At 41.9% G+C, this 25,833-nt stretch overlaps 2 protein-coding genes across 2 annotated transcripts in view; one reads left to right on the top strand and one right to left on the bottom strand.

Annotated features, from left to right (window-relative positions):
* Positions 1–25,067, top strand: part of LOC140551044 (epiplakin-like) — a 202,437-nt gene extending 177,370 nt beyond the window's left edge. Inside the window, exon 36 of the mRNA XM_072674413.1 lies at positions 6,828–25,067. Coding sequence (XP_072530514.1) covers positions 6,828–24,481 — 17,654 coding nt within the window. The 3' untranslated portion in view covers positions 24,482–25,067. The remainder of the gene's footprint in view (positions 1–6,827) is intronic.
* The window catches only part of fbxl6 (F-box and leucine-rich repeat protein 6), a 10,252-nt gene continuing 9,073 nt past the window's right edge, over positions 24,655–25,833 (bottom strand). Inside the window, exon 10 of the mRNA XM_072675372.1 lies at positions 24,655–25,635. Within this exon, the coding sequence (XP_072531473.1) occupies positions 25,506–25,635 (130 nt within the window). The 3' untranslated portion in view covers positions 24,655–25,505. The remainder of the gene's footprint in view (positions 25,636–25,833) is intronic.

Below are 25,833 nucleotides of genomic sequence, written 5' to 3'. Positions count from 1 at the left end.
AAGCACCTTGGCGACCTCTCTAGACAGGAAGGGTCGAATTCTCCGGACTTCACTCACTGGATAGCAGCCATAACTGAACAAATAAGGGTGATTTGGTTTTAAACCAAAGACCAGAAAAAAAAACATTACTCACATGGTATATCTTTAAAAAATCTACATACAAAAAACAACATGCATGGCTAGCTGATTAGCACAATAAAGCTAACCTAGTCTAGTGTGAATGCATTCCGATTGCTTGTGCCTGCCCTTCTGCTACGAGTGGCCACTTGTCATGTAATGTGGGTGTGATTAATTCCAAGTGGTCAGTTGAAGCTGTCAAGGGAATGTTAACAACAGGGTAATTTGCCTGAATTATCTTGTACACTTGTTCAATTGAAATTAGCTCATATAGTACCTTTTACAGCAGGCATTGTTGTAAACAACTTTCACAGAAGTTCAAGTCCAGGCCTCCAAGCGAAAGAATCCAGTGTGAAAATGACAGTAAAATCACCCTCGGAGCAAGAAGTAGAAACCTGAAAGGTAACAAAGGGTCAGAAGAGCAAAAGGGGTTCATCGACCTATAGTGGAAAATGTCTGGTGCTCTAAGTTTTTAAAGAAACATCAACAAAACGTTTTCGTAAAGAGAAGATCCAATTTGCCAGGCAGGAAACCATTTAAGCATTCAGATGGTCTTTAAGGTTGGCATGGTTTTGTGTATAACCAGTGACTTTACTAAGGAACATTTTGAAGAACCTTCCTTTTTAAGGGTGTAAAGGCCTATTGGACTACTAGAGATTATCTAAAAAAGAAAAACAAGGTGAGAATGAGCATTTGATCAATGATTGATGTGATAATATGCAATGCACAACAAAGTTAGAATGGTGTCATAATTTTGCAAAAACTAAAGATTAATGGAGAAGTCAATGATAGCAAAACTCTTTGTTTCAGGCACTTATTCATTAATGGCTTTGGCTCATGACCAACAGGGTTGTGGGGAAGACATTCCTTCAGTGTGCTGCAGCCAATTTTCTTTGTCTTCAAAACAAGAAGGAGTGTTTCAGGGGTGGAGCTTTCCTCCAGTTGATAAGTGCACTGAAAGGACCGAGAGCGCACCTTCCATGCTCCATGTCACAGTGTGCATGTGGCAAATTCCCCTCAGCTCTCTGCCAGACTGACCAGCCTTGAAGAGGCTGGAACATCTTTCAAGCTCTCCCTGAGGTAAGCACTACTGTTATTGAACATTGTCTAAGCATAGCTCTCTCTTTTCATGTACTACCACCCTTACTCTTAGCTGAAAGAGTACATTCCACTATATTTGCTCTGTGAGGATGAACGGAAATAGACCCAGAGGAAGTGGGCGAGGGAGCGAAGTTGCGCTGCTCGTGTGAACAGTTTAACAATGTGAGTTCATTTGGGTCAATGTGTTTTGGGAGTTTTACAGTTACAGCGTGACGCCTTGCAATAAAGAGGCACTGCACATATTTACACAGAACCACCTTTGACTGTTTATGACAGAAGAGCAATGTAACTGTGTGTTTATGGATGTTTAACATAAGTAAAGGGTGGATCAGAAGTCAAATATAGTTAAGGGTGGATAATAAGGAGTATACATGAACTTCACTTTACCCATGGATAGACTAGAAAGAGCTGCTGGAACCTTTAAGTGGTTTATTGACCACCAAAGAGCCAGGCTTCATGGCATTTCAATTCCACCGTCAAACAAATGAGCAGAATGTGTTAGAATGTGTTGTTTTATGAAAATGTGTAATTCTGCAGAGCTATCTAATAGCCCTGCCATTATTCACAGTCTTCCATGCATGAAAACGCAAATATGTCAGTGCAGGAAGGTGTCATTCCCTTCTCTATTCATGTCATACTTCATTTACATCATGAAGAAAGAATGCTATTCATCATTTGTCATGGGCATACATGATGAAACCTGCACACCGAAACCCCTCATTGTCTCTAGGACAAATGCCAGCAGGGTTTATAATGTTTTTCTATTGCCACATCAGTATATATTCATGCCAGGACTTCAGTATAATGTTTCTTCCTTCTGCAAATGACAAATGTCTTGTTACACAAGAACCCAGATCAGAGAGCTAAAGTTGGAGTTGTGGGTTTTTTCGTAAATAGATTCATGTAATTTTGTTCTGGTCATTTAGATTTGCTTGAATGCTGTATTAACTTTCAGTTTTAACTTAAACTCTTGAATCCTAGGTTTATTTTTCAGTTATAAATCCTAATGCAGAAACTATTGTGAATAAATTTGGTAACTGCTTGGCCTTGCCTATCTTGTGGAGTCCCACAGGGCTCTGTTTTGGGGCCTATGAAAATGATTATTATTAGTAATTATGACAGTAATATGGCAAATACAAAGTGCAGGCTTAAGGGGATATTGTTAACATAAGGTTTTTTCCAACCTTTTTTTTTGCAACTTGCATTCCTAAATCATTGCACACTTGCCTCAAACTATCATGTGGACAGATTTGTAGATGATATTATGTCATACAATGTCAGAACCCACATAATTAACTCTGATTAATAAGCACTACAGTATTGATGTTGGCAGTGTGTGTTTTAGACATTGAGTCGGGACAAAAAAAGATAATTGCTGATAATTGCATATGTTGCATAGTAGTATTTACCAACTTCTCAATTTATCTTCTATGTTTGCATGTTTGTCACATTTAAATGTTTTGGATCATTACATTCATTTTGATTTATATAATTAAGATAAATGCTAGATTTTTTTTAGAATGTGATGCTGCTTTTTCAGACCTTCTAGCCTGCTGTGAATTGCCAGACAGGTTTTTACTTAAGAGATAGATTCAACAAGTCTGGCAGTAATCATGCCTGGGTGTGGCTAGTGAAACTGATCCCAGCTGAATTGAATTTGGCTAACTTGCTAATTTAGTAGATAAAGGGGCAATTTCTTTTTCCAGTGGGTGAGGTTTTAAATAAACTTTTATCTGCAATAAATGGAATGACCAATTAATATGGTGGGTTGTCTTATGTTGTCATTATCTTGTATGGCTGTTCTGAAACATTTTAGTGACAAATATGCAAAAATAAATACTACCAAATACTACTTTTCTTTTAGACTGATCACTGTATATTCATATATTAAAAAAAGGATATAATGCAATGCCATAATCTGCTTCTGCATTTGTTTGTGAGGTGGGCGTGGCCTAAACCTGAAATTAACGCCTCTGTAATAAAAAAATTATAAGGAATTAAAGAAGTTGATGGAAACTGGCGGTCGCCTGTGTCCAAATACTTTTTTTTTTTGCTTACATTTTGCCTGGTCCAGATTTCTGCAAGTTAGGATCTTTAAGCTAGGAAGTTCTGCCAGTATATTTGCTGAGCAAAAGATCACGCATCTTACAGGAAAGCAGACAGGAAAGGAAATTTTAGTAACTACAGACGAACATGAGCAAGAGTTTACTGAACATCACAGTTAAATCACAGTGGAAAGAATGTCTAGTAAGGGAAACGTTACTGGTATGTCAGTCTCGCAGGCTGTGTGTGGGAGTTCCTGCTCTGTATGTGAGTGAAATGTCATAATGTTCTTTCTAAATGAGAGAAAGAGCAGATGTGTTGTAACACATACTGTAATAAAATACTTTTTGACAGGATGAAGAAAGAAATCTTTGGCTTGGTGTTAAGGTTATAAGGTTAACATTATTCATTCAATTCATTCATTTATTCATGTAGTATTCATTTATTTATCTTAGTATTGCTCAAATGTACAGTAACATGAAGATCACCTGTATCTGAACCATTCACGCTTAACCCTTCCTACATGACCTAGCTGACTGCAGTTTAATGTTACAACACATCCCAGCCCACACCCAAACTACAGACAGTACATAAGGGTGTTTTCTGCATATCTTATCTCTATACTTTATAAACAGATAATAGAACTTTCTCTGTGTGGCTTCAAAAAGGGAAAGTCTATGTCCAGCATATATGGTAGGTTATTTTACACACACACGCATACATATATACTTATTGATAAACTTTATTAGAAACACTACTAATACTAATACTTGGCAGACCCTACCTTTGCTCCCAAAACAGCTTCAGTATGAATTCCACAAGATCTTGGAAACATTCCTTTGAGATTCTGGGTAATGTTGACATGATTGCATCAAGCAACTCCAGCAGATTTTTCAGCTGCCCTTTCATGCTGCAAATTTCCTGTTTGACCACAACCCAAAGGTGCTCTGTTGGATTCAGATCTGGTGACTGGGAAGGCCACTGAAGAACACTGAACTCATTGTTATGTTGGTGAAACCAGTTTGAGACAACTTTTACTGAGACATGATGCAACTTCGTGCTGGAACTAGCCCATTGAAGACGGGTAAATTGTGGCCAGAGACACACATGATCGACAACAATACACTGTGGCATTCAAGCAATTATTGATTAGTCTTAATGGGCCTAAAGTGTGTCAACATTCCCACACCATTACATCACCTCCATTAGCCTGGACTGTTGACATCATAAGACCCCTAAAACTCTGTTTGTAAGCTCACACTTTCATAACTTTCATAGCACCATTGCTGTCATGATTAACATAATTGTCACAGGCCCCAAAATAGAACCCTGAGGGACTCCACATAATATGCTAAATCAAATAGTTACCAAAAACATGTTTCTGCATTCGGATTCATAACTAAATACTAAACCTAGGGTTTAGGAGGTTAGATTCATGGATTTAAACTCAGATGCTACCATCTGGGTGCTTCAGGAGAAACAGAGGTCCATCAGCTTTGAACTGTCCAAATCCCCAGCTTTCTGTTCTTGGCTGACAGAAGTGGAACCCAATATGGTCTTCTGCTGCTGTAACCCATCCGCCTCATGGTTTGTCACAGCACATTTCTGGTCATATGCTTCCCTTACTGGCCAAAATGCACCCATTTTAATGGCTACATCCAGCATGATAATGCACCATGACTCATAAGGTGGTTTAATGAACATCACAATGAGTTCAGTATTCTTCAGAGGTCTTCCCCTGAGTAAACACAAAAAACTTTTTGAAACAATAATTGCATTTATTGAAGGAAAAAGGGTCTCCTACACCAACTGGCACTGTGTGAAAAAGTAAATGCCTAATTACTCAATCAACCAATTAACTAAAGTTAGTTAATAAGTGGAATTAATTCAACAAGTCACACCCAGGCTTGATTACTGCCAGCTTGTTCAAAGCTTTAAACACTCAAATAGGACCCAGCAATGTTAAATAGGTTAAACTTAATGAGCAGTACAGTGTGCCGTTGTTAAAATGAAGAAAGAGATGTGAAAGAAAGGTTTGGAAATATTTCAGCCTGGAAAGTGTTACAAAGCCATTTCTAACGGTCTGGGATTCCGGCAAACCAAAATGAGACCTAATACCTCCAGGAAGTCTCAAGAGAACTCACGCTTCCTGATTATTCCAGGAAGTCTGAGAGGAACCCACACAAACGTCTAAGATAGGGTCAGCAGTAAAGATTCCATGATTGTTAACCTAGAGGAATATAAAGACTCGTCTCTCTTTTAATAATAATAATAATAATAATAATAATAAAACACTTGTGATTCAAAAGTGAATTTTGTGGAGAACAAATACATCTGGCAAGGTAATGCACCCAAAATAATCAGTAAAAATGTGCTTAAATGTGTTATTTGTTAAATGTGCCCCTCTAAAGCTTTTTCAGATATTAGAGACACTCTGACACATGTTGACATGCAGATTACATTATTGTAAATGTGCAACATTTTCTTTGTAATGACCAAACAAATTCTGACCTATTTACCAGTGTCCTGTAATTCCAGTTCCAAGTTCTCTTTAGTTTTTCCTGAACCTGAAACATGACCAATTAGTATTATATTGAATTGCATATATAAATTGTATATATAAATTGCATATATAAATTGTATATATATATATATATATATATATATATATATATATATATGAATGACACATTAAACAACATTGTTGTAGTAAGCACTAAATGAATGAGCACTTTTTACCTAATGTTCACCTCAGTCATGTAAAATACACACTGTGCTAGCGTGTATCTATAATGACACCCTTTATAAAGTAATGTAAATGTTCTTCTAAGCCCTCACTGTAAAAATAAGTGTAACCAAATAATCCTTGATATGTATGTCAACAGCATGAAATACTATCTTCAGTAAACAGCTGATAAGGCTGCCACCTGGTCTTCAGGGAAATGTTTGACAGAACTATCTATGTTCTTCTAAATGATGCATTCTAGGTTGTCTTAAGTTTTTTTTTTTATGTTACAGTATAATACATTATGTAATATATAGTACACTACAATAATAATAGCTAAATATGGTTGGCGCAACAGATAACACCACTACCTGCCAGTGAGCTACCACGCCATGTGGGAGACTGGGGTTCGATTCCCGGTCTGGGTGACTGTGCTGCACTACACCAATAAGAGTCCTTGGGCAAGACTCCTAACACTACATTGGCCCTCCTCTGTAATAGGAGTAACCTTGTAAGTCGCTCTGGATAAGAGTGTCAGCTAAATGCTGTAAATGTAAATATTATGACATAAGGGCATTTATTACAGAATGAAGTGAACATTTTTGAAGAAGTTGGTGGAATCCAAAATCAAAAAACAGTAAAACTGTAGCTGTAACCAGACATTTGACTACAATATGCAGTAACACTTACTTATCTCCCATTTCTCACAGCAGATGCACTGCTTGTTGTTCAGTACACAAATCTGCAACAAATGTTGCTACTGCGTATCTCCTTATGTTCATACATGGTATGAGGTAGTTCAGTCTATCAGCATTGTTTTTCTTTTTTTTTTTATTTACAGGTTTGGGAGCAAGAGATCTTCACAACATGCCGGCTCAGGAAAATGCCCAAGCCCAAGGGGCAGTGGCTGGAGTGTTTCTTGAAAAGTCAAATGAGACTATAACCATATACCAAGCCTTAAAAAAACGGCTACTAAAACCAGGAACGTGTTTGGCCCTTCTAGAAGCTCAAGCTGCAACCGAGGGAATTATCGACCCCATTAACAACAGAAAACTCTCAGTTGAAGATGCAGTCAAAGAAAAAATTGTGGGACCAGAGATGAAGGAGAAGCTGCAGTTTGCAGAAAAGGCTAGAAAAGGCTTCATGGATCCGTATACCAGCCAACCAATTTCAGTATTCCAGGCAATACAGAAAGAAATAATTCCCAAAGAATATGGGATCAGATTGCTTGAAGCACAGATCTCAACCAGAGGCATTTGTGATCCTGTTGAGGAGTGTCATATTACAGAAGAGGAAGCCTGTAAGAGAGGTCTCTATGAAAAAGACATCTTCACAGACCAAGTGGATACACTGAAAGTCTTCTACGATCCAAACTCTCAGGAAAATCTGTCATATTCACTTCTGATGGAGAAATGTTTTGTGAATTCACAGACTGGCTTGCTGCTCTTCCCAGTGTATATCACATTCAGAGGTCTTCGTAGGGGAGTCACATCCAATGAGCTATTAGCATCCAAAATTATTGACCAAAAAACATATGCCGATCTACACGAAGGCAGAACCACAACTAAGGATGTAATGCTCTTAGAGACAGTTAAGGAGTATCTGGAGGGGAAAGGGAGCATTGGGGGAGTGGCAATGCTCTCCTCTAATAAGAAAATGAGCATCTATCAGGCAATGAAGCAAGGAATAATCATGCCTGGTACAGCATTAATACTGCTTGAGGCACAGGCAGCTACTGGCTTCATGATAGACCCTGTTGAAAACAAGAAGTTCAGCATTGAAGAAGCCATGAAAAACAAGCTTGTGGGACCAGAGTACTATGCTAAGCTACTTGCAGCAGAACGTGCTGTGACTGGTTACAAGGATCCGTATACCGGGAAAACTATTTCTCTGTTTCAAGCCCTGTCCAAAGATCTGATTGTAAAAGAACACGGCATCCGTTTGCTGGAGGCACAGATCGCCACGGGTGGAATTATTGATCCAATAAACAGCCACCGTGTTCCTGTAGACATAGCATATAGTCGAGGCTTCTTCGATAAAGACATGAATGCCATTCTTGAAGATTCTGGAGATGACACCAAAGGCTTCTTTGATCCAAACACAAAAGAAAATCTTACATATCTGCAACTGATAAATCGTTGTGTCATTGATCCCGCCACAGGTCTCACATTACTGCCTCTGTTTGAAGAGAGTGGTGGACAGAATCACAGCTTCATTGACTACAAAACCAAAGTAACCTTCAAAGATGTTATGGTTAAAGTGACATGTGGAACATACAAGGGGATGACTGTTTCACTTTGGGAATTACTGATGTCAGAATACTTCACAGAAGCACAAAGACAAGTCATTATACAGCAGTACAGAAAGGGAAGCCATACTGTAGAGATGATAACCACCCACGTTCTGGAGGTTATTGAACATTCAGAGAAAACAACCACTGCCGTTTTTGAAGGCATTAGGGAATCTGTCACGGCCGATCAACTTGCAGAGGCTGACATCATTACCAAGAACGACTTAGAGAAACTAAAAACGGGGAACATAACTGTAGAGGACATTAAAGAGGACGAATCTGTTCAAATATACCTACAGGGTAAAACGAGTATTGCAGGGGTCATGCTGCCTGACTCTCAAATTATGTCAATTTACCAGGCCAAACAAAAAGGACTGCTAAGACCAGGAACATCCCTCATCCTCTTGGAAGCCCAAGCAGCAACAGGATTCATTATTGATCCAATTGCTAATCGGAAATTTTCAGTTGATGATGCTGTGAAGGCTAGAGTTGTGGGGCCTGACCTTCATGCAAAACTTCTCTCAGCTGAAAAGGCAGTGACAGGATATAAAGACCCATACACCAACAAAACCATATCTTTGTTCCAGGCAATGCAGAAAGAGCTGATCTTAAAGGACCATGGGATCCGTCTCTTGGAAGCCCAGATTGCCACTGGGGGTATAATTGACCCAGTAAATAGCCATCGAATTCCAGTCCATATAGCTTACAAAAAGGGATACTTTGATGTACAAATGAATCAGATTCTGAGTGATCCAACAGATGACACAAAAGGGTTCTTTGACCCAAACACCCAGGAAAACCTTACATATCTGCAGCTTATGAACAGATGTGTCATGGACCCCAGCACAGGCCTCCGCCTTTTGCCAATCAAAGGAAAAGGCAAGAGAGTCAAAATACAAGACATCATCAGAGACACATTTCAAGCCACATATGTCACTGTGAGGTATGGCAGGTTTAGCAACAAGAAAGTGACACTCTGGGATCTTTTCAATTCTGAGTATCTATCAGAGGAGAAGAGACAGACGTTGATACAAGGGTACATGTCAAGAACAATAACAGCTGAGAAAATCATTACAATCATTCTGGAAATTATTGAGAACAAAGAAGTTCGGTCAAATGCTGAGCTCTACATCAAGGGACTAAGGAAGAGTGTCTCTGTTTTGGATCTTCTGAAAATGACCATCATAGATGAAAGCACATACAAAAACCTGCTTGAAGGGAAACTTACACTCAAAGACATTCTTCAAATGAACTTTGTAAGAAACGCTGTAGAAGGATCCAGCTCTATAGCAGGTGTGATTGTGCAAACATCTGGCCAGAAATTGAGCATATATGAGGCCAAGAAAAAGGGCCTGCTTACCCCTGGCACTGCCCTATGTCTGCTGGAAGCACAGGCTGCCACTGGCTTCATTACTGATCCTATACACAACCGAAAACTCACTGTTGAAGAGTCTGTAAAACACCAATTAATTGGGCCAGAGTTACATGAAAAGCTCCTGACCGCTGAAGGGGCTGTAACTGGTTACAAGGATCCCTACACTGGTGTTAACCTGTCCCTGTTTCAAGCCATGAAGAAGGATCTCATTCTGCACCAGCATGGAATTCGTTTACTTGAAGCCCAAATTGCCACAGGTGGCATAATTGACCCCTTGACTAGTATACATCTGCCTCTTGAAGTTGCTTACAAGAAGGGCTATTTTGATGCAGATATCAATCAGATCTTGTCAGACCCAAGTGATGATACCAAGGGATTTTTTGATCCCAACACACAAGAAAACCTGACTTACATGGAGATGACAACACGATGCATTAAAGATCCAGAAACAGGACTTCTTCTGTTGCCGCTGACTGAAAAAGGGAAAGCACAAGACAAAACAGAGAAAATCTTCTCTGATGCTGAAATAAAAAAGGACTTTGAGAAATGTACTGCCACTGTTTCTGTTGGACGCTTCTCTGGACGTTCTCTTTCGCTGTGGGAGTTGATTCATTCGGAGTACTTCACTGATGAGCAAAGGCAGAATTTCATTGAACAATACAGATCAAAGGGAATACAAATTCCACATATTCTCACTATAGTCCTTACAACTATTGAAAAACTGGAACGAAGGGAAGCTACTCTCCAACAAACAATGGGCTTAAGAAAACATGTATCTGTACAGCAGCTTTTTGAACATGGAATCATAGATGTACCAACTTACCAAGATTTGCAGGGTGGGAAAACTACTCTTGAACAAGTCTTAAAACGTGATTCAGTACAACAGTTTTTAAAGGGCACAGGAAGCATTGCTGGAGTGAAAATTGGTCCTTCTGGAACTGTGCTGAGCATATATGAAGCCAAAACAAAAGGACTGCTCAGTCCTGATCTGGCACTGATTTTGCTTGAAGCTCAAGCAGCCACAGGCTTTGTCATCGATCCCTTAAAAAACAAGCATCTCTCTGTTGAAGATGCAGCCAAAGAACAACTTATTGGACTAGATCTACTTGAGCACTTGCTTCTAGCTGAGCAGGCTGTTACAGGATTTACAGATCCATACACGGGTGAACAAATCTGCTTATTTGAAGCTATAAAAAAGGATCTTATACCCAAAAACCATGGTCTACGACTCTTAGAGACACAGCTTGCTACAGGGGGAATCATTGATCCAGTTCTTAGCCTCCGGCTCCCAGCTAGTCACAGCATAAAGAGAGGATGCTTGGATGATGAGGTGTATCACCTTCTTACAAACCCTGACAATAACACGAAATGGTATTCAGACCCAAACACAAAAGAAAACCTCAGTTACCATGAGCTAAGAAAGAAGTGTGGGAAAACCAGCACAGGCATTCTGCTGTTGACAGTCCCTGAAAATAATGAAAGGTCTGCCTACACAGATGAGCAAGTGAAAAAGGTCTTCAAATCGAAGTCTCTAATAAACATTGGGGGGAAGTTTGAAGGGCTGCGGCTGTCACTGTGGGATGTATTAATGTCAGAGTATTTCAAAGAACAGAAAAGAGAAAAGTTAATTGAACAGTACAAAACAGGAAAATTAACACTGGAAGAACTCACACAAACGGTTTCAGCCATAATAATTGAAGTGACAACAAAGAAACATTCCTTTAAAGGTCTCAGAAGACAGGTTTCAGCAAGTCAGCTTTTTGAATCCAAAATTATCTCGCAAGAAATGCTCAGCCAGATCCTCAATGAGGAAGTGACAGATGAAGAAATCAACCAAACAGAATCCATTCAAAAATACCTTGGTGCAACAAACTGCATTGCTGGAGTGAGAGTTGAATCAACAAAGCAAATTCTCAGCATCTATGAAGCTAAAACCAAGGGACTTCTGACTCCTGGAACCTCACTGGTTTTACTGGAGGCTCAGGCGGCCACAGGATTCATGATTGATCCGGTCAAGAACAAGAAACTTTCAGTAGAAGAGGCGGTGTCCGATGGAGTTGTAGGGAGTGAATGGAAGAGTAAGCTTCTGTCTGCAGAAAAGGCAGTTACTGGCTACACTGATCCCCACACTGGAAACATCATCTCACTGTTCCAGGCCTTGAAGAAAGATCTCATTGTCAAGGATCATGGTATTCGTCTTCTGGAAGCCCAGATTGCCACTGGAGGAATCATTGATCCAGTGCACAGCCATCGTGTGCCTGTAGAAGTGGCCTATCAGAGAGGATATTTTGATGAGGAAATGAACCAGATTCTTGCTGACCCAACTGACGACACTAAGGGCTTCTTTGACCCCAACACCAAAGAAAATCTCACATATTTGCAGCTAGTCGAGAGATGTGTGAAAGACCCAGTCACAGGTCTAAGCCTGCTTGTAATTGTGAAGAAGGGAGAGTTTTACTTCTTCATTGATGAGCATACAAAGAAAATCCTCAAAGCCACAACGACAAACAAGGCAGGAGGTAAATTCCAAGGAGAAGTGGTCTCCCTTTGGGATCTCTTACACTCCAAATACATCACAGAGGAGAAAAGAAGAGATCTGGTCCAGCAGTTTAAGTCTGAGCAAATCACGATTGAATATTTCTTGGAGATTATTCTGACACTTATACCGCAGAAGACTTCTAGTGTGACAGACACCAGCACCACAACCAAAACCATCATGACCACCACCAGCACAGAAACAACAGAACGATTCTTCCCAGGCATCAAGAAACAAGTGTCTGCAATGGAGTTGGTAAAATCCAAGATCATTGACAGTAAACTTTATGAAGACTTAAGAGCTGGAAAGGTCACAGTAGATCACATCAGCCAAATGGACTCTGTACGCAGATACCTGCAAGGAACCGACTGCATTGCAGGGGTGTTTGTGCAGTCCACCAAACAGACCATGAGTATCTACGATGCCAAGTCCAAGGGACTTCTGACTCCTGGAACCTCACTGGTTTTACTGGAGGCTCAGGCGGCCACAGGATTCATGATTGATCCCGTCAAGAACAAGAAACTTTCAGTAGAAGAGGCGGTGTCCGATGGAGTTGTAGGGAGTGAATGGAAGAGTAAGCTTCTGTCTGCAGAAAAGGCAGTTACTGGCTACACTGATCCCCACACTGGAAACATCATCTCACTGTTCCAGGCCTTGAAGAAAGATCTCATTGTCAAGGATCATGGTATTCGTCTTCTGGAAGCCCAGATTGCCACTGGAGGAATCATTGATCCAGTGCACAGCCATCGTGTGCCTGTAGAAGTGGCCTATCAGAGAGGATATTTTGATGAGGAAATGAACCAGATTCTTGCTGACCCAACTGACGACACTAAGGGCTTCTTTGACCCCAACACCAAAGAAAATCTCACATATTTGCAGCTAGTCGAGAGATGTGTGAAAGACCCAGTCACAGGTCTAAGCCTGCTTGTAATTGTGAAGAAGGGAGAGTTTTACTTCTTCATTGATGAGCATACAAAGAAAATTCTCAAAGCCACAACGACAAACAAGGCAGGAGGTAAATTCCAAGGAGAAGTGGTCTCCCTTTGGGATCTCTTACACTCCAAATACATCACAGAGGAGAAAAGAAGAGATCTGGTCCAGCAGTTTAAGTCTGAGCAAATCACGATTGAATATTTCTTGGAGATTATTCTGACACTTATACCGCAGAAGACTTCTAGTGTGACAGACACCAGCACCACAACCAAAACCATCATGACCACCACCAGCACAGAAACAACAGAACGATTCTTCCCAGGCATCAAGAAACAAGTGTCTGCAATGGAGTTGGTAAAATCCAAGATCATTGACAGTAAACTTTATGAAGACTTAAGAGCTGGAAAGGTCACAGTAGATCACATCAGCCAAATGGACTCTGTACGCAGATACCTGCAAGGAACCGACTGCATTGCAGGGGTGTTTGTGCAGTCCACCAAACAGACCATGAGTATCTACGATGCCAAGTCCAAGGGACTTCTGACTCCTGGAACCTCACTGGTTTTACTGGAGGCTCAGGCGGCCACAGGATTCATGATTGATCCGGTCAAGAACAAGAAACTTTCAGTAGAAGAGGCGGTGTCCGATGGAGTTGTAGGGAGTGAATGGAAGAGTAAGCTTCTGTCTGCAGAAAAGGCAGTTACTGGCTACACTGATCCCCACACTGGAAACATCATCTCACTGTTCCAGGCCTTGAAGAAAGATCTCATTGTCAAGGATCATGGTATTCGTCTTCTGGAAGCCCAGATTGCCACTGGAGGAATCATTGATCCAGTGCACAGCCATCGTGTGCCTGTAGAAGTGGCCTATCAGAGAGGATATTTTGATGAGGAAATGAACCAGATTCTTGCTGACCCAACTGACGACACTAAGGGCTTCTTTGACCCCAACACCAAAGAAAATCTCACATATTTGCAGCTAGTCGAGAGATGTGTGAAAGACCCAGTCACAGGTCTAAGCCTGCTTGTAATTGTGAAGAAGGGAGAGTTTTACTTCTTCATTGATGAGCATACAAAGAAAATCCTCAAAGCCACAACGACAAACAAGGCAGGAGGTAAATTCCAAGGAGAAGTGGTCTCCCTTTGGGATCTCTTACACTCCAAATACATCACAGAGGAGAAAAGAAGAGATCTGGTCCAGCAGTTTAAGTCTGAGCAAATCACGATTGAATATTTCTTGGAGATTATTCTGACAATTATACCACAGAAGACTTCTAGTGTGACAGATACCAGCACCATAACCAAAACCACCATGACCACCACCAGCACAGAAACAACAGAACGATTCTTCCCAGGCATCAAGAAACAAGTGTCTGCTTTGAATTTGCTAAAATCTAAGATCATTGACAGTAAACTTTATGAAGACTTAAGAGCTGGAAAGGTCACAGTAGATCACATCAGCCAAATGGACTCTGTACGCAGATACCTGCAAGGAACCGACTGCATTGCAGGGGTGTTTGTGCAGTCCACCAAACAGACCATGAGTATCTACGATGCCAAGTCCAAGGGACTTCTGACTCCTGGAACCTCGCTGGTTTTACTGGAGGCTCAGGCGGCCACAGGATTCATGATTGATCCGGTCAAGAACAAGAAACTTTCAGTAGAAGAGGCGGTGTCCGATGGAGTTGTAGGGAGTGAATGGAAGAGTAAGCTTCTGTCTGCAGAAAAGGCAGTTACTGGCTACACTGATCCCCACACTGGAAACATCATCTCACTGTTCCAGGCCTTGAAGAAAGATCTCATTGTCAAGGATCATGGTATTCGTCTTCTGGAAGCCCAGATTGCCACTGGAGGAATCATTGATCCAGTGCACAGCCATCGTGTGCCTGTAGAAGTGGCCTATCAGAGAGGATATTTTGATGAGGAAATGAACCAGATTCTTGCTGACCCAACTGACGACACTAAGGGCTTCTTTGACCCCAACACCAAAGAAAATCTCACATATTTGCAGCTAGTCGAGAGATGTGTGAAAGACCCAGTCACAGGTCTAAGCCTGCTTGTAATTGTGAAGAAGGGAGAGTTTTACTTCTTCATTGATGAGCATACAAAGAAAATCCTCAAAGCCACAACGACAAACAAGGCAGGAGGTAAATTCCAAGGAGAAGTGGTCTCCCTTTGGGATCTCTTACACTCCAAATACATCACAGAGGAGAAAAGAAGAGATCTGGTCCAGCAGTTTAAGTCTGAGCAAATCACGATTGAATATTTCTTGGAGATTATTCTGACACTTATACCGCAGAAGACTTCTAGTGTCACAGACACCAGCACCACAACCAAAACCACCATGACCACCACCAGCACAGAAACAACAGAACGATTCTTCCCAGGCATCAAGAAACAAGTGTCTGCAATGGAGTTGGTAAAATCCAAGATCATTGACAGTAAACTTTATGAAGACTTAAGAGCTGGAAAGGTCACAGTAGATCACATCAGCCAAATGGACTCTGTACGCAGATACCTGCAAGGAACTGACTGCATTGCAGGGGTGTTTGTGCAGTCCACCAAACAGACCATGAGTATCTACGATGCCAAGTCCAAGGGACTTCTGACTCCTGGAACCTCACTGGTTTTACTGGAGGCTCAGGCGGCCACAGGATTCATGATTGATCCGGTCAAGAACAAGAAACTTTCAGTAGAAGAGGCGGTGTCCGATGGAGTTGTAGGGAGTGAATGGAAGAGTAAGCTTCTGTCTGCAGAAAAGGCAGTTACTGGCTACACTGATCCCCACACTGGAAACATCATCTCACTGTTCCAGGCCTTGAAGAAAGATCTCATTGTCAAGGATCATGGTATTCGTCTTCTGGAAGCCCAGATTGCCACTGGAGGAATCATTGATCCAGTGCACAGCCATCGTGTGCCTGTAGAAGTGGCCTATCAGAGAGGATATTTTGATGAGGAAATGAACCAGATTCTTGCTGACCCAACTGACGACACTAAGGGCTTCTTTGACCCCAACACCAAAGAAAATCTCACATATTTGCAGCTAGTCGAGAGATGTGTGAAAGACCCAGTCACAGGTCTAAGCCTGCTTGTAATTGTGAAGAAGGGAGAGTTTTACTTCTTCATTGATGAGCATACAAAGAAAATCCTCAAAGCCACAACGACAAACAAGGCAGGAGGTAAATTCCAAGGAGAAGTGGTCTCCCTTTGGGATCTCTTACACTCCAAATACATCACAGAGGAGAAAAGAAGAGATCTGGTCCAGCAGTTTAAGTCTGAGCAAATCACGATTGAATATTTCTTGGAGATTATTCTGACACTTATACCACAGAAGACTTCTAGTGTGACAGATACCAGCACCATAACCAAAACCACCATGACCACCACCAGCACAGAAACAACAGAACGTTTCTTCCCAGGCATCAAGAAACAAGTGTCTGCTTTGAATTTGCTAAAATCTAAGATCATTGACAGTAAACTTTATGAAGACTTAAGAGCTGGAAAGGTCACAGTAGATCACATCAGCCAAATGGACTCTGTACGCAGATACCTGCAAGGAACCGACTGCATTGCAGGGGTGTTTGTGCAGTCCACCAAACAGACCATGAGTATCTACGATGCCAAGTCCAAGGGACTTCTGACTCCTGGAACCTCACTGGTTTTACTGGAGGCTCAGGCGGCCACAGGATTCATGATTGATCCGGTCAAGAACAAGAAACTTTCAGTAGAAGAGGCGGTGTCCGATGGAGTTGTAGGGAGTGAATGGAAGAGTAAGCTTCTGTCTGCAGAAAAGGCAGTTACTGGCTACACTGATCCCCACACTGGAAACATCATCTCACTGTTCCAGGCCTTGAAGAAAGATCTCATTGTCAAGGATCATGGTATTCGTCTTCTGGAAGCCCAGATTGCCACTGGAGGAATCATTGATCCAGTGCACAGCCATCGTGTGCCTGTAGAAGTGGCCTATCAGAGAGGATATTTTGATGAGGAAATGAACCAGATTCTTGCTGACCCAACTGACGACACTAAGGGCTTCTTTGACCCCAACACCAAAGAAAATCTCACATATTTGCAGCTAGTCGAGAGATGTGTGAAAGACCCAGTCACAGGTCTAAGCCTGCTTGTAATTGTGAAGAAGGGAGAGTTTTACTTCTTCATTGATGAGCATACAAAGAAAATCCTTAAAGCCACAACGACAAACAAGGCAGGAGGTAAATTCCAAGGAGAAGTGGTCTCCCTTTGGGATCTCTTACACTCCAAATACATCACAGAGGAGAAAAGAAGAGATCTGGTCCAGCAGTTTAAGTCTGAGCAAATCACGATTGAATATTTCTTGGAGATTATTCTGACACTTATACCACAGAAGACTTCTAGTGTGACAGACACCAGCACCACAACCAAAACCACCATGACCACCACCAGCACAGAAACAACAGAACGATTCTTCCCAGGCATCAAGAAACAAGTGTCTGCAATGGAGTTGGTAAAATCCAAGATCATTGACAGTAAACTTTATGAAGACTTAAGAGCTGGAAAGGTCACAGTAGATCACATCAGCCAAATGGACTCTGTACGCAGATACCTGCAAGGAACCGACTGCATTGCAGGGGTGTTTGTGCAGTCCACCAAACAGACCATGAGTATCTACGATGCCAAGTCCAAGGGACTTCTGACTCCTGGAACCTCACTGGTTTTACTGGAGGCTCAGGCGGCCACAGGATTCATGATTGATCCGGTCAAGAACAAGAAACTTTCAGTAGAAGAGGCGGTGTCCGATGGAGTTGTAGGGAGTGAATGGAAGAGTAAGCTTCTGTCTGCAGAAAAGGCAGTTACTGGCTACACTGATCCCCACACTGGAAACATCATCTCACTGTTCCAGGCCTTGAAGAAAGACCTCATTGTCAAGGATCATGGTATTCGTCTTCTGGAAGCCCAGATTGCCACTGGAGGAATCATTGATCCAGTGCACAGCCATCGTGTGCCTGTAGAAGTGGCCTATCAGAGAGGATATTTTGATGAGGAAATGAACCAGATTCTTGCTGACCCAACTGATGACACTAAGGGCTTCTTTGACCCCAACACCAAAGAAAATCTCACATATTTGCAGCTAGTCGAGAGATGTGTGAAAGACCCAGTCACAGGTCTAAGCCTGCTTGTAATTGTGAAGAAGGGAGAGTTTTACTTCTTCATTGATGAGCATACAAAGAAAATCCTCAAAGCCACAACGACAAACAAGGCAGGAGGTAAATTCCAAGGAGAAGTGGTCTCCCTTTGGGATCTCTTACACTCCAAATACATCACAGAGGAGAAAAGAAGAGATCTGGTCCAGCAGTTTAAGTCTGAGCAAATCACGATTGAATATTTCTTGGAGATTATTCTGACACTTATACCACAGAAGACTTCTAGTGTGACAGATACCAGCACCATAACCAAAACCACCATGACCACCACCAGCACAGAAACAACAGAACGTTTCTTCCCAGGCATCAAGAAACAAGTGTCTGCTTTGAATTTGCTAAAATCTAAGATCATTGACAGTAAACTTTATGAAGACTTAAGAGCTGGAAAGGTCACAGTAGATCACATCAGCCAAATGGACTCTGTACGCAGATACCTGCAAGGAACCGACTGCATTGCAGGGGTGTTTGTGCAGTCCACCAAACAGACCATGAGTATCTACGATGCCAAGTCCAAGGGACTTCTGACTCCTGGAACCTCACTGGTTTTACTGGAGGCTCAGGCGGCCACAGGATTCATGATTGATCCGGTCAAGAACAAGAAACTTTCAGTAGAAGAGGCGGTGTCCGATGGAGTTGTAGGGAGTGAATGGAAGAGTAAGCTTCTGTCTGCAGAAAAGGCAGTTACTGGCTACACTGATCCCCACACTGGAAACATCATCTCACTGTTCCAGGCCTTGAAGAAAGATCTCATTGTCAAGGATCATGGTATTCGTCTTCTGGAAGCCCAGATTGCCACTGGAGGAATCATTGATCCAGTGCACAGCCATCGTGTGCCTGTAGAAGTGGCCTATCAGAGAGGATATTTTGATGAGGAAATGAACCAGATTCTTGCTGACCCAACTGACGACACTAAGGGCTTCTTTGACCCCAACACCAAAGAAAATCTCACATATTTGCAGCTAGTCGAGAGATGTGTGAAAGACGCAGTCACAGGTCTAAGCCTGCTTGTAATTGTGAAGAAGGGAGAGTTTTACTTCTTCATTGATGAGCATACAAAGAAAATCCTTAAAGCCACAACGACAAACAAGGCAGGAGGTAAATTCCAAGGAGAAGTGGTCTCCCTTTGGGATCTCTTACACTCCAAATACATCACAGAGGAGAAAAGAAGAGATCTGGTCCAGCAGTTTAAGTCTGAGCAAATCACGATTGAATATTTCTTGGAGATTATTCTGACACTTATACCGCAGAAGACTTCTAGTGTGACAGACACCAGCACCACAACCAAAACCACCATGACCACCACCAGCACAGAAACAACAGAACGATTCTTCCCAGGCATCAAGAAACAAGTGTCTGCAATGGAGTTGGTAAAATCCAAGATCATTGACAGTAAACTTTATGAAGACTTAAGAGCTGGAAAGGTCACAGTAGATCACATCAGCCAAATGGACTCTGTACGCAGATACCTGCAAGGAACCGACTGCATTGCAGGGGTGTTTGTGCAGTCCACCAAACAGACCATGAGTATCTACGATGCCAAGTCCAAGGGACTTCTGACTCCTGGAACCTCACTGGTTTTACTGGAGGCTCAGGCGGCCACAGGATTCATGATTGATCCGGTCAAGAACAAGAAACTTTCAGTAGAAGAGGCGGTGTCCGATGGAGTTGTAGGGAGTGAATGGAAGAGTAAGCTTCTGTCTGCAGAAAAGGCAGTTACTGGCTACACTGATCCCCACACTGGAAACATCATCTCACTGTTCCAGGCCTTGAAGAAAGATCTCATTGTCAAGGATCATGGTATTCGTCTTCTGGAAGCCCAGATTGCCACTGGAGGAATCATTGATCCAGTGCACAGCCATCGTGTGCCTGTAGAAGTGGCCTATCAGAGAGGATATTTTGATGAGGAAATGAACCAGATTCTTGCTGACCCAACTGACGACACTAAGGGCTTCTTTGACCCCAACACCAAAGAAAATCTCACATATTTGCAGCTAGTCGAGAGATGTGTGAAAGACCCAGTCACAGGTCTAAGCCTGCTTGTAATTGTGAAGAAGGGAGAGTTTTACTTCTTCATTGATGAGCATACAAAGAAAATCCTCAAAGCCACAACGACAAACAAGGCAGGAGGTAAATTCCAAGGAGAAGTGGTCTCCCTTTGGGATCTCTTACACTCCAAATACATCACAGAGGAGAAAAGAAGAGATCTGGTCCAGCAGTTTAAGTCTGAGCAAATCACGATTGAATATTTCTTGGAGATTATTCTGACACTTATACCGCAGAAGACTTCTAGTGTCACAGACACCAGCACCACAACCAAAACCACCATGACCACCACCAGCACAGAAACAACAGAACGATTCTTCCCAGGCATCAAGAAACAAGTGTCTGCAATGGAGTTGGTAAAATCCAAGATCATTGACAGTAAACTTTATGAAGACTTAAGAGCTGGAAAGGTCACAGTAGATCACATCAGCCAAATGGACTCTGTACGCAGATACCTGCAAGGAACCGACTGCATTGCAGGGGTGTTTGTGCAGTCCACCAAACAGACCATGAGTATCTACGATGCCAAGTCCAAGGGACTTCTGACTCCTGGAACCTCACTGGTTTTACTGGAGGCTCAGGCGGCCACAGGATTCATGATTGATCCGGTCAAGAACAAGAAACTTTCAGTAGAAGAGGCGGTGTCCGATGGAGTTGTAGGGAGTGAATGGAAGAGTAAGCTTCTGTCTGCAGAAAAGGCAGTTACTGGCTACACTGATCCCCACACTGGAAACATCATCTCACTGTTCCAGGCCTTGAAGAAAGATCTCATTGTCAAGGATCATGGTATTCGTCTTCTGGAAGCCCAGATTGCCACTGGAGGAATCATTGATCCAGTGCACAGCCATCGTGTGCCTGTAGAAGTGGCCTATCAGAGAGGATATTTTGATGAGGAAATGAACCAGATTCTTGCTGACCCAACTGACGACACTAAGGGCTTCTTTGACCCCAACACCAAAGAAAATCTCACATATTTGCAGCTAGTCGAGAGATGTGTGAAAGACGCAGTCACAGGTCTAAGCCTGCTTGTAATTGTGAAGAAGGGAGAGTTTTACTTCTTCATTGATGAGCATACAAAGAAAATCCTTAAAGCCACAACGACAAACAAGGCAGGAGGTAAATTCCAAGGAGAAGTGGTCTCCCTTTGGGATCTCTTACACTCCAAATACATCACAGAGGAGAAAAGAAGAGATCTGGTCCAGCAGTTTAAGTCTGAGCAAATCACGATTGAATATTTCTTGGAGATTATTCTGACACTTATACCGCAGAAGACTTCTAGTGTGACAGACACCAGCACCACAACCAAAACCACCATGACCACCACCAGCACAGAAACAACAGAACGATTCTTCCCAGGCATCAAGAAACAAGTGTCTGCAATGGAGTTGGTAAAATCCAAGATCATTGACAGTAAACTTTATGAAGACTTAAGAGCTGGAAAGGTCACAGTAGATCACATCAGCCAAATGGACTCTGTACGCAGATACCTGCAAGGAACCGACTGCATTGCAGGGGTGTTTGTGCAGTCCACCAAACAGACCATGAGTATCTACGATGCCAAGTCCAAGGGACTTCTGACTCCTGGAACCTCACTGGTTTTACTGGAGGCTCAGGCGGCCACAGGATTCATGATTGATCCGGTCAAGAACAAGAAACTTTCAGTAGAAGAGGCGGTGTCCGATGGAGTTGTAGGGAGTGAATGGAAGAGTAAGCTTCTGTCTGCAGAAAAGGCAGTTACTGGCTACACTGATCCCCACACTGGAAACATCATCTCACTGTTCCAGGCCTTGAAGAAAGATCTCATTGTCAAGGATCATGGTATTCGTCTTCTGGAAGCCCAGATTGCCACTGGAGGAATCATTGATCCAGTGCACAGCCATCGTGTGCCTGTAGAAGTGGCCTATCAGAGAGGATATTTTGATGAGGAAATGAACCAGATTCTTGCTGACCCAACTGACGACACTAAGGGCTTCTTTGACCCCAACACCAAAGAAAATCTCACATATTTGCAGCTAGTCGAGAGATGTGTGAAAGACCCAGTCACAGGTCTAAGCCTGCTTGTAATTGTGAAGAAGGGAGAGTTTTACTTCTTCATTGATGAGCATACAAAGAAAATCCTCAAAGCCACAACGACAAACAAGGCAGGAGGTAAATTCCAAGGAGAAGTGGTCTCCCTTTGGGATCTCTTACACTCCAAATACATCACAGAGGAGAAAAGAAGAGATCTGGTCCAGCAGTTTAAGTCTGAGCAAATCACGATTGAATATTTCTTGGAGATTATTCTGACACTTATACCACAGAAGACTTCTAGTGTGACAGACACCAGCACCACAACCAAAACCACCATGACCACCACCAGCACAGAAACAACAGAACGATTCTTCCCAGGCATCAAGAAACAAGTGTCTGCAATGGAGTTGGTAAAATCCAAGATCATTGACAGTAAACTTTATGAAGACTTAAGAGCTGGAAAGGTCACAGTAGATCACATCAGCCAAATGGACTCTGTACGCAGATACCTGCAAGGAACCGACTGCATTGCAGGGGTGTTTGTGCAGTCCACCAAACAGACCATGAGTATCTACGATGCCAAGTCCAAGGGACTTCTGACTCCTGGAACCTCACTGGTTTTACTGGAGGCTCAGGCGGCCACAGGATTCATGATTGATCCGGTCAAGAACAAGAAACTTTCAGTAGAAGAGGCGGTGTCCGATGGAGTTGTAGGGAGTGAATGGAAGAGTAAGCTTCTGTCTGCAGAAAAGGCAGTTACTGGCTACACTGATCCCCACACTGGAAACATCATCTCACTGTTCCAGGCCTTGAAGAAAGATCTCATTGTCAAGGATCATGGTATTCGTCTTCTGGAAGCCCAGATTGCCACTGGAGGAATCATTGATCCAGTGCACAGCCATCGTGTGCCTGTAGAAGTGGCCTATCAGAGAGGATATTTTGATGAGGAAATGAACCAGATTCTTGCTGACCCAACTGACGACACTAAGGGCTTCTTTGACCCCAACACCAAAGAAAATCTCACATATTTGCAGCTAGTCGAGAGATGTGTGAAAGACCCAGTCACAGGTCTAAGCCTGCTTGTAATTGTGAAGAAGGGAGAGTTTTACTTCTTCATTGATGAGCATACAAAGAAAATCCTCAAAGCCACAACGACAAACAAGGCAGGAGGTAAATTCCAAGGAGAAGTGGTCTCCCTTTGGGATCTCTTACACTCCAAATACATCACAGAGGAGAAAAGAAGAGATCTGGTCCAGCAGTTTAAGTCTGAGCAAATCACGATTGAATATTTCTTGGAGATTATTCTGACACTTATACCACAGAAGACTTCTAGTGTGACAGATACCAGCACCATAACCAAAACCACCATGACCACCACCAGCACAGAAACAACAGAACGTTTCTTCCCAGGCATCAAGAAACAAGTGTCTGCTTTGAATTTGCTAAAATCTAAGATCATTGACAGTAAACTTTATGAAGACTTAAGAGCTGGAAAGGTCACAGTAGATCACATCAGCCAAATGGACTCTGTACGCAGATACCTGCAAGGAACCGACTGCATTGCAGGGGTGTTTGTGCAGTCCACCAAACAGACCATGAGTATCTACGATGCCAAGTCCAAGGGACTTCTGACTCCTGGAACCTCACTGGTTTTACTGGAGGCTCAGGCGGCCACAGGATTCATGATTGATCCGGTCAAGAACAAGAAACTTTCAGTAGAAGAGGCGGTGTCCGATGGAGTTGTAGGGAGTGAATGGAAGAGTAAGCTTCTGTCTGCAGAAAAGGCAGTTACTGGCTACACTGATCCCCACACTGGAAACATCATCTCACTGTTCCAGGCCTTGAAGAAAGATCTCATTGTCAAGGATCATGGTATTCGTCTTCTGGAAGCCCAGATTGCCACTGGAGGAATCATTGATCCAGTGCACAGCCATCGTGTGCCTGTAGAAGTGGCCTATCAGAGAGGATATTTTGATGAGGAAATGAACCAGATTCTTGCTGACCCAACTGACGACACTAAGGGCTTCTTTGACCCCAACACCAAAGAAAATCTCACATATTTGCAGCTTCTCGATCGGTGTGTCAAAGATCCAAACACAGGACTGAAGCTACTGCTTTTAAAGAAGTAGACAAAATGTCTTTTTGTCTAATATTCAAGAATTGAAATGAGGTTAAGAGCATTGTGAACCACTCATAAACCTTGTTTCGTAAAACAAATGCAATATATATATATATATAAAATCATTGAGGTTCAGGTCTGACATGAGGTCAGATTATGTGTTAAAAAAAATTATGTTCTTTTATTTGTAAGAGTATCATGATGCAATTAATGTAGTTCAGTAATTAGAAAAAAAATATCTGTGCTTAAAGGTATCTGCTGCAGGATTTATGGTGCTTAGTACAGTTATAGCAATTTCTTCTAAGACTATTGAAAATGAAACTTCAATATACACACATACACACTCACACTCACACATTTTCCCTTAGCTGCTGCAGCTAAATTCGTTTACATTAAACTGTTAATTAACAGATTCATGCTTTCTACATTTTCCTTTTTATTTTTTTAACTTTGATATAATAGCAATATTTTCTTTAACATTTGAGTACAGCAGCTGTCCTTCAATTGGGTGAGAACTGGAATGAGAAAGGGACCAACAGCAATGCTACTGAATAAAGTTGTTACATTACTATACATTAAAAATTTTGTTTCATGTTCTTTTGTGTCATCTGAAATATTTTTTTGGAGACAAAAACAAAGCTATAAAGAATTCTATAAAGAAATTTTGTAACAAAAAAATAAAAGGTTGGAAAACTCATGAAAAAGAAAAGAATGAAAAGAAAACATATGTCAAGCATATGTCATCACATTCCAATTGTTTTCCCCCCCACACAGATAATTGTCTACCCAATGCCTCACCATTATATTCGAGTCTCCAAAAGCGGACAAGCACGCTACAGTTTTGAGCTCTTGCATTATTCGTTTAATACTTTTTCAACTATACCAAACACGGTTTAACAAAGGCATTCTTACAAGTGTATTCTATAAAACAACACAATACAACTCTCATTCAAATATTTCAAAAAAATTGAAATAAAAATGCATTGCAGTTTTAATATAAACTTTTCAAAAATATGTGAAAAGTACACATTAAATTAGTCCAATTTGTCCAGGATTTGTTGAATGTCCTCTTGACCACGATAAATCCGCTTGAGTCCTCTGGGAAGATAGCGGCAAGACGAAAGATTCAGGTAGCTTAGAGCTGAAGACTGAGCCACTAGTAACCTGTAAAATGGGAAACACTATATATGAAACATTAAATACTTGAACAATAGTAGACATACAATTATCATGGACATGAATATTATGGCAACATTGAGCTTTGAATGGTTTTCTGGGCCAAAATGAGTGTACAACAGACTATATTAATGTTAAAATATATAAATATTGTGCCCCTCCATGAATTAACACAGAGTGTAAGTT

The sequence above is a fragment of the Salminus brasiliensis genome, chromosome 3, assembly GCF_030463535.1.
Source record: "Salminus brasiliensis chromosome 3, fSalBra1.hap2, whole genome shotgun sequence".
Classification (NCBI taxonomy): Eukaryota; Metazoa; Chordata; class Actinopteri; order Characiformes; family Bryconidae; genus Salminus; species Salminus brasiliensis.
This window is presented reverse-complemented; position numbering and strand designations above follow the sequence as displayed.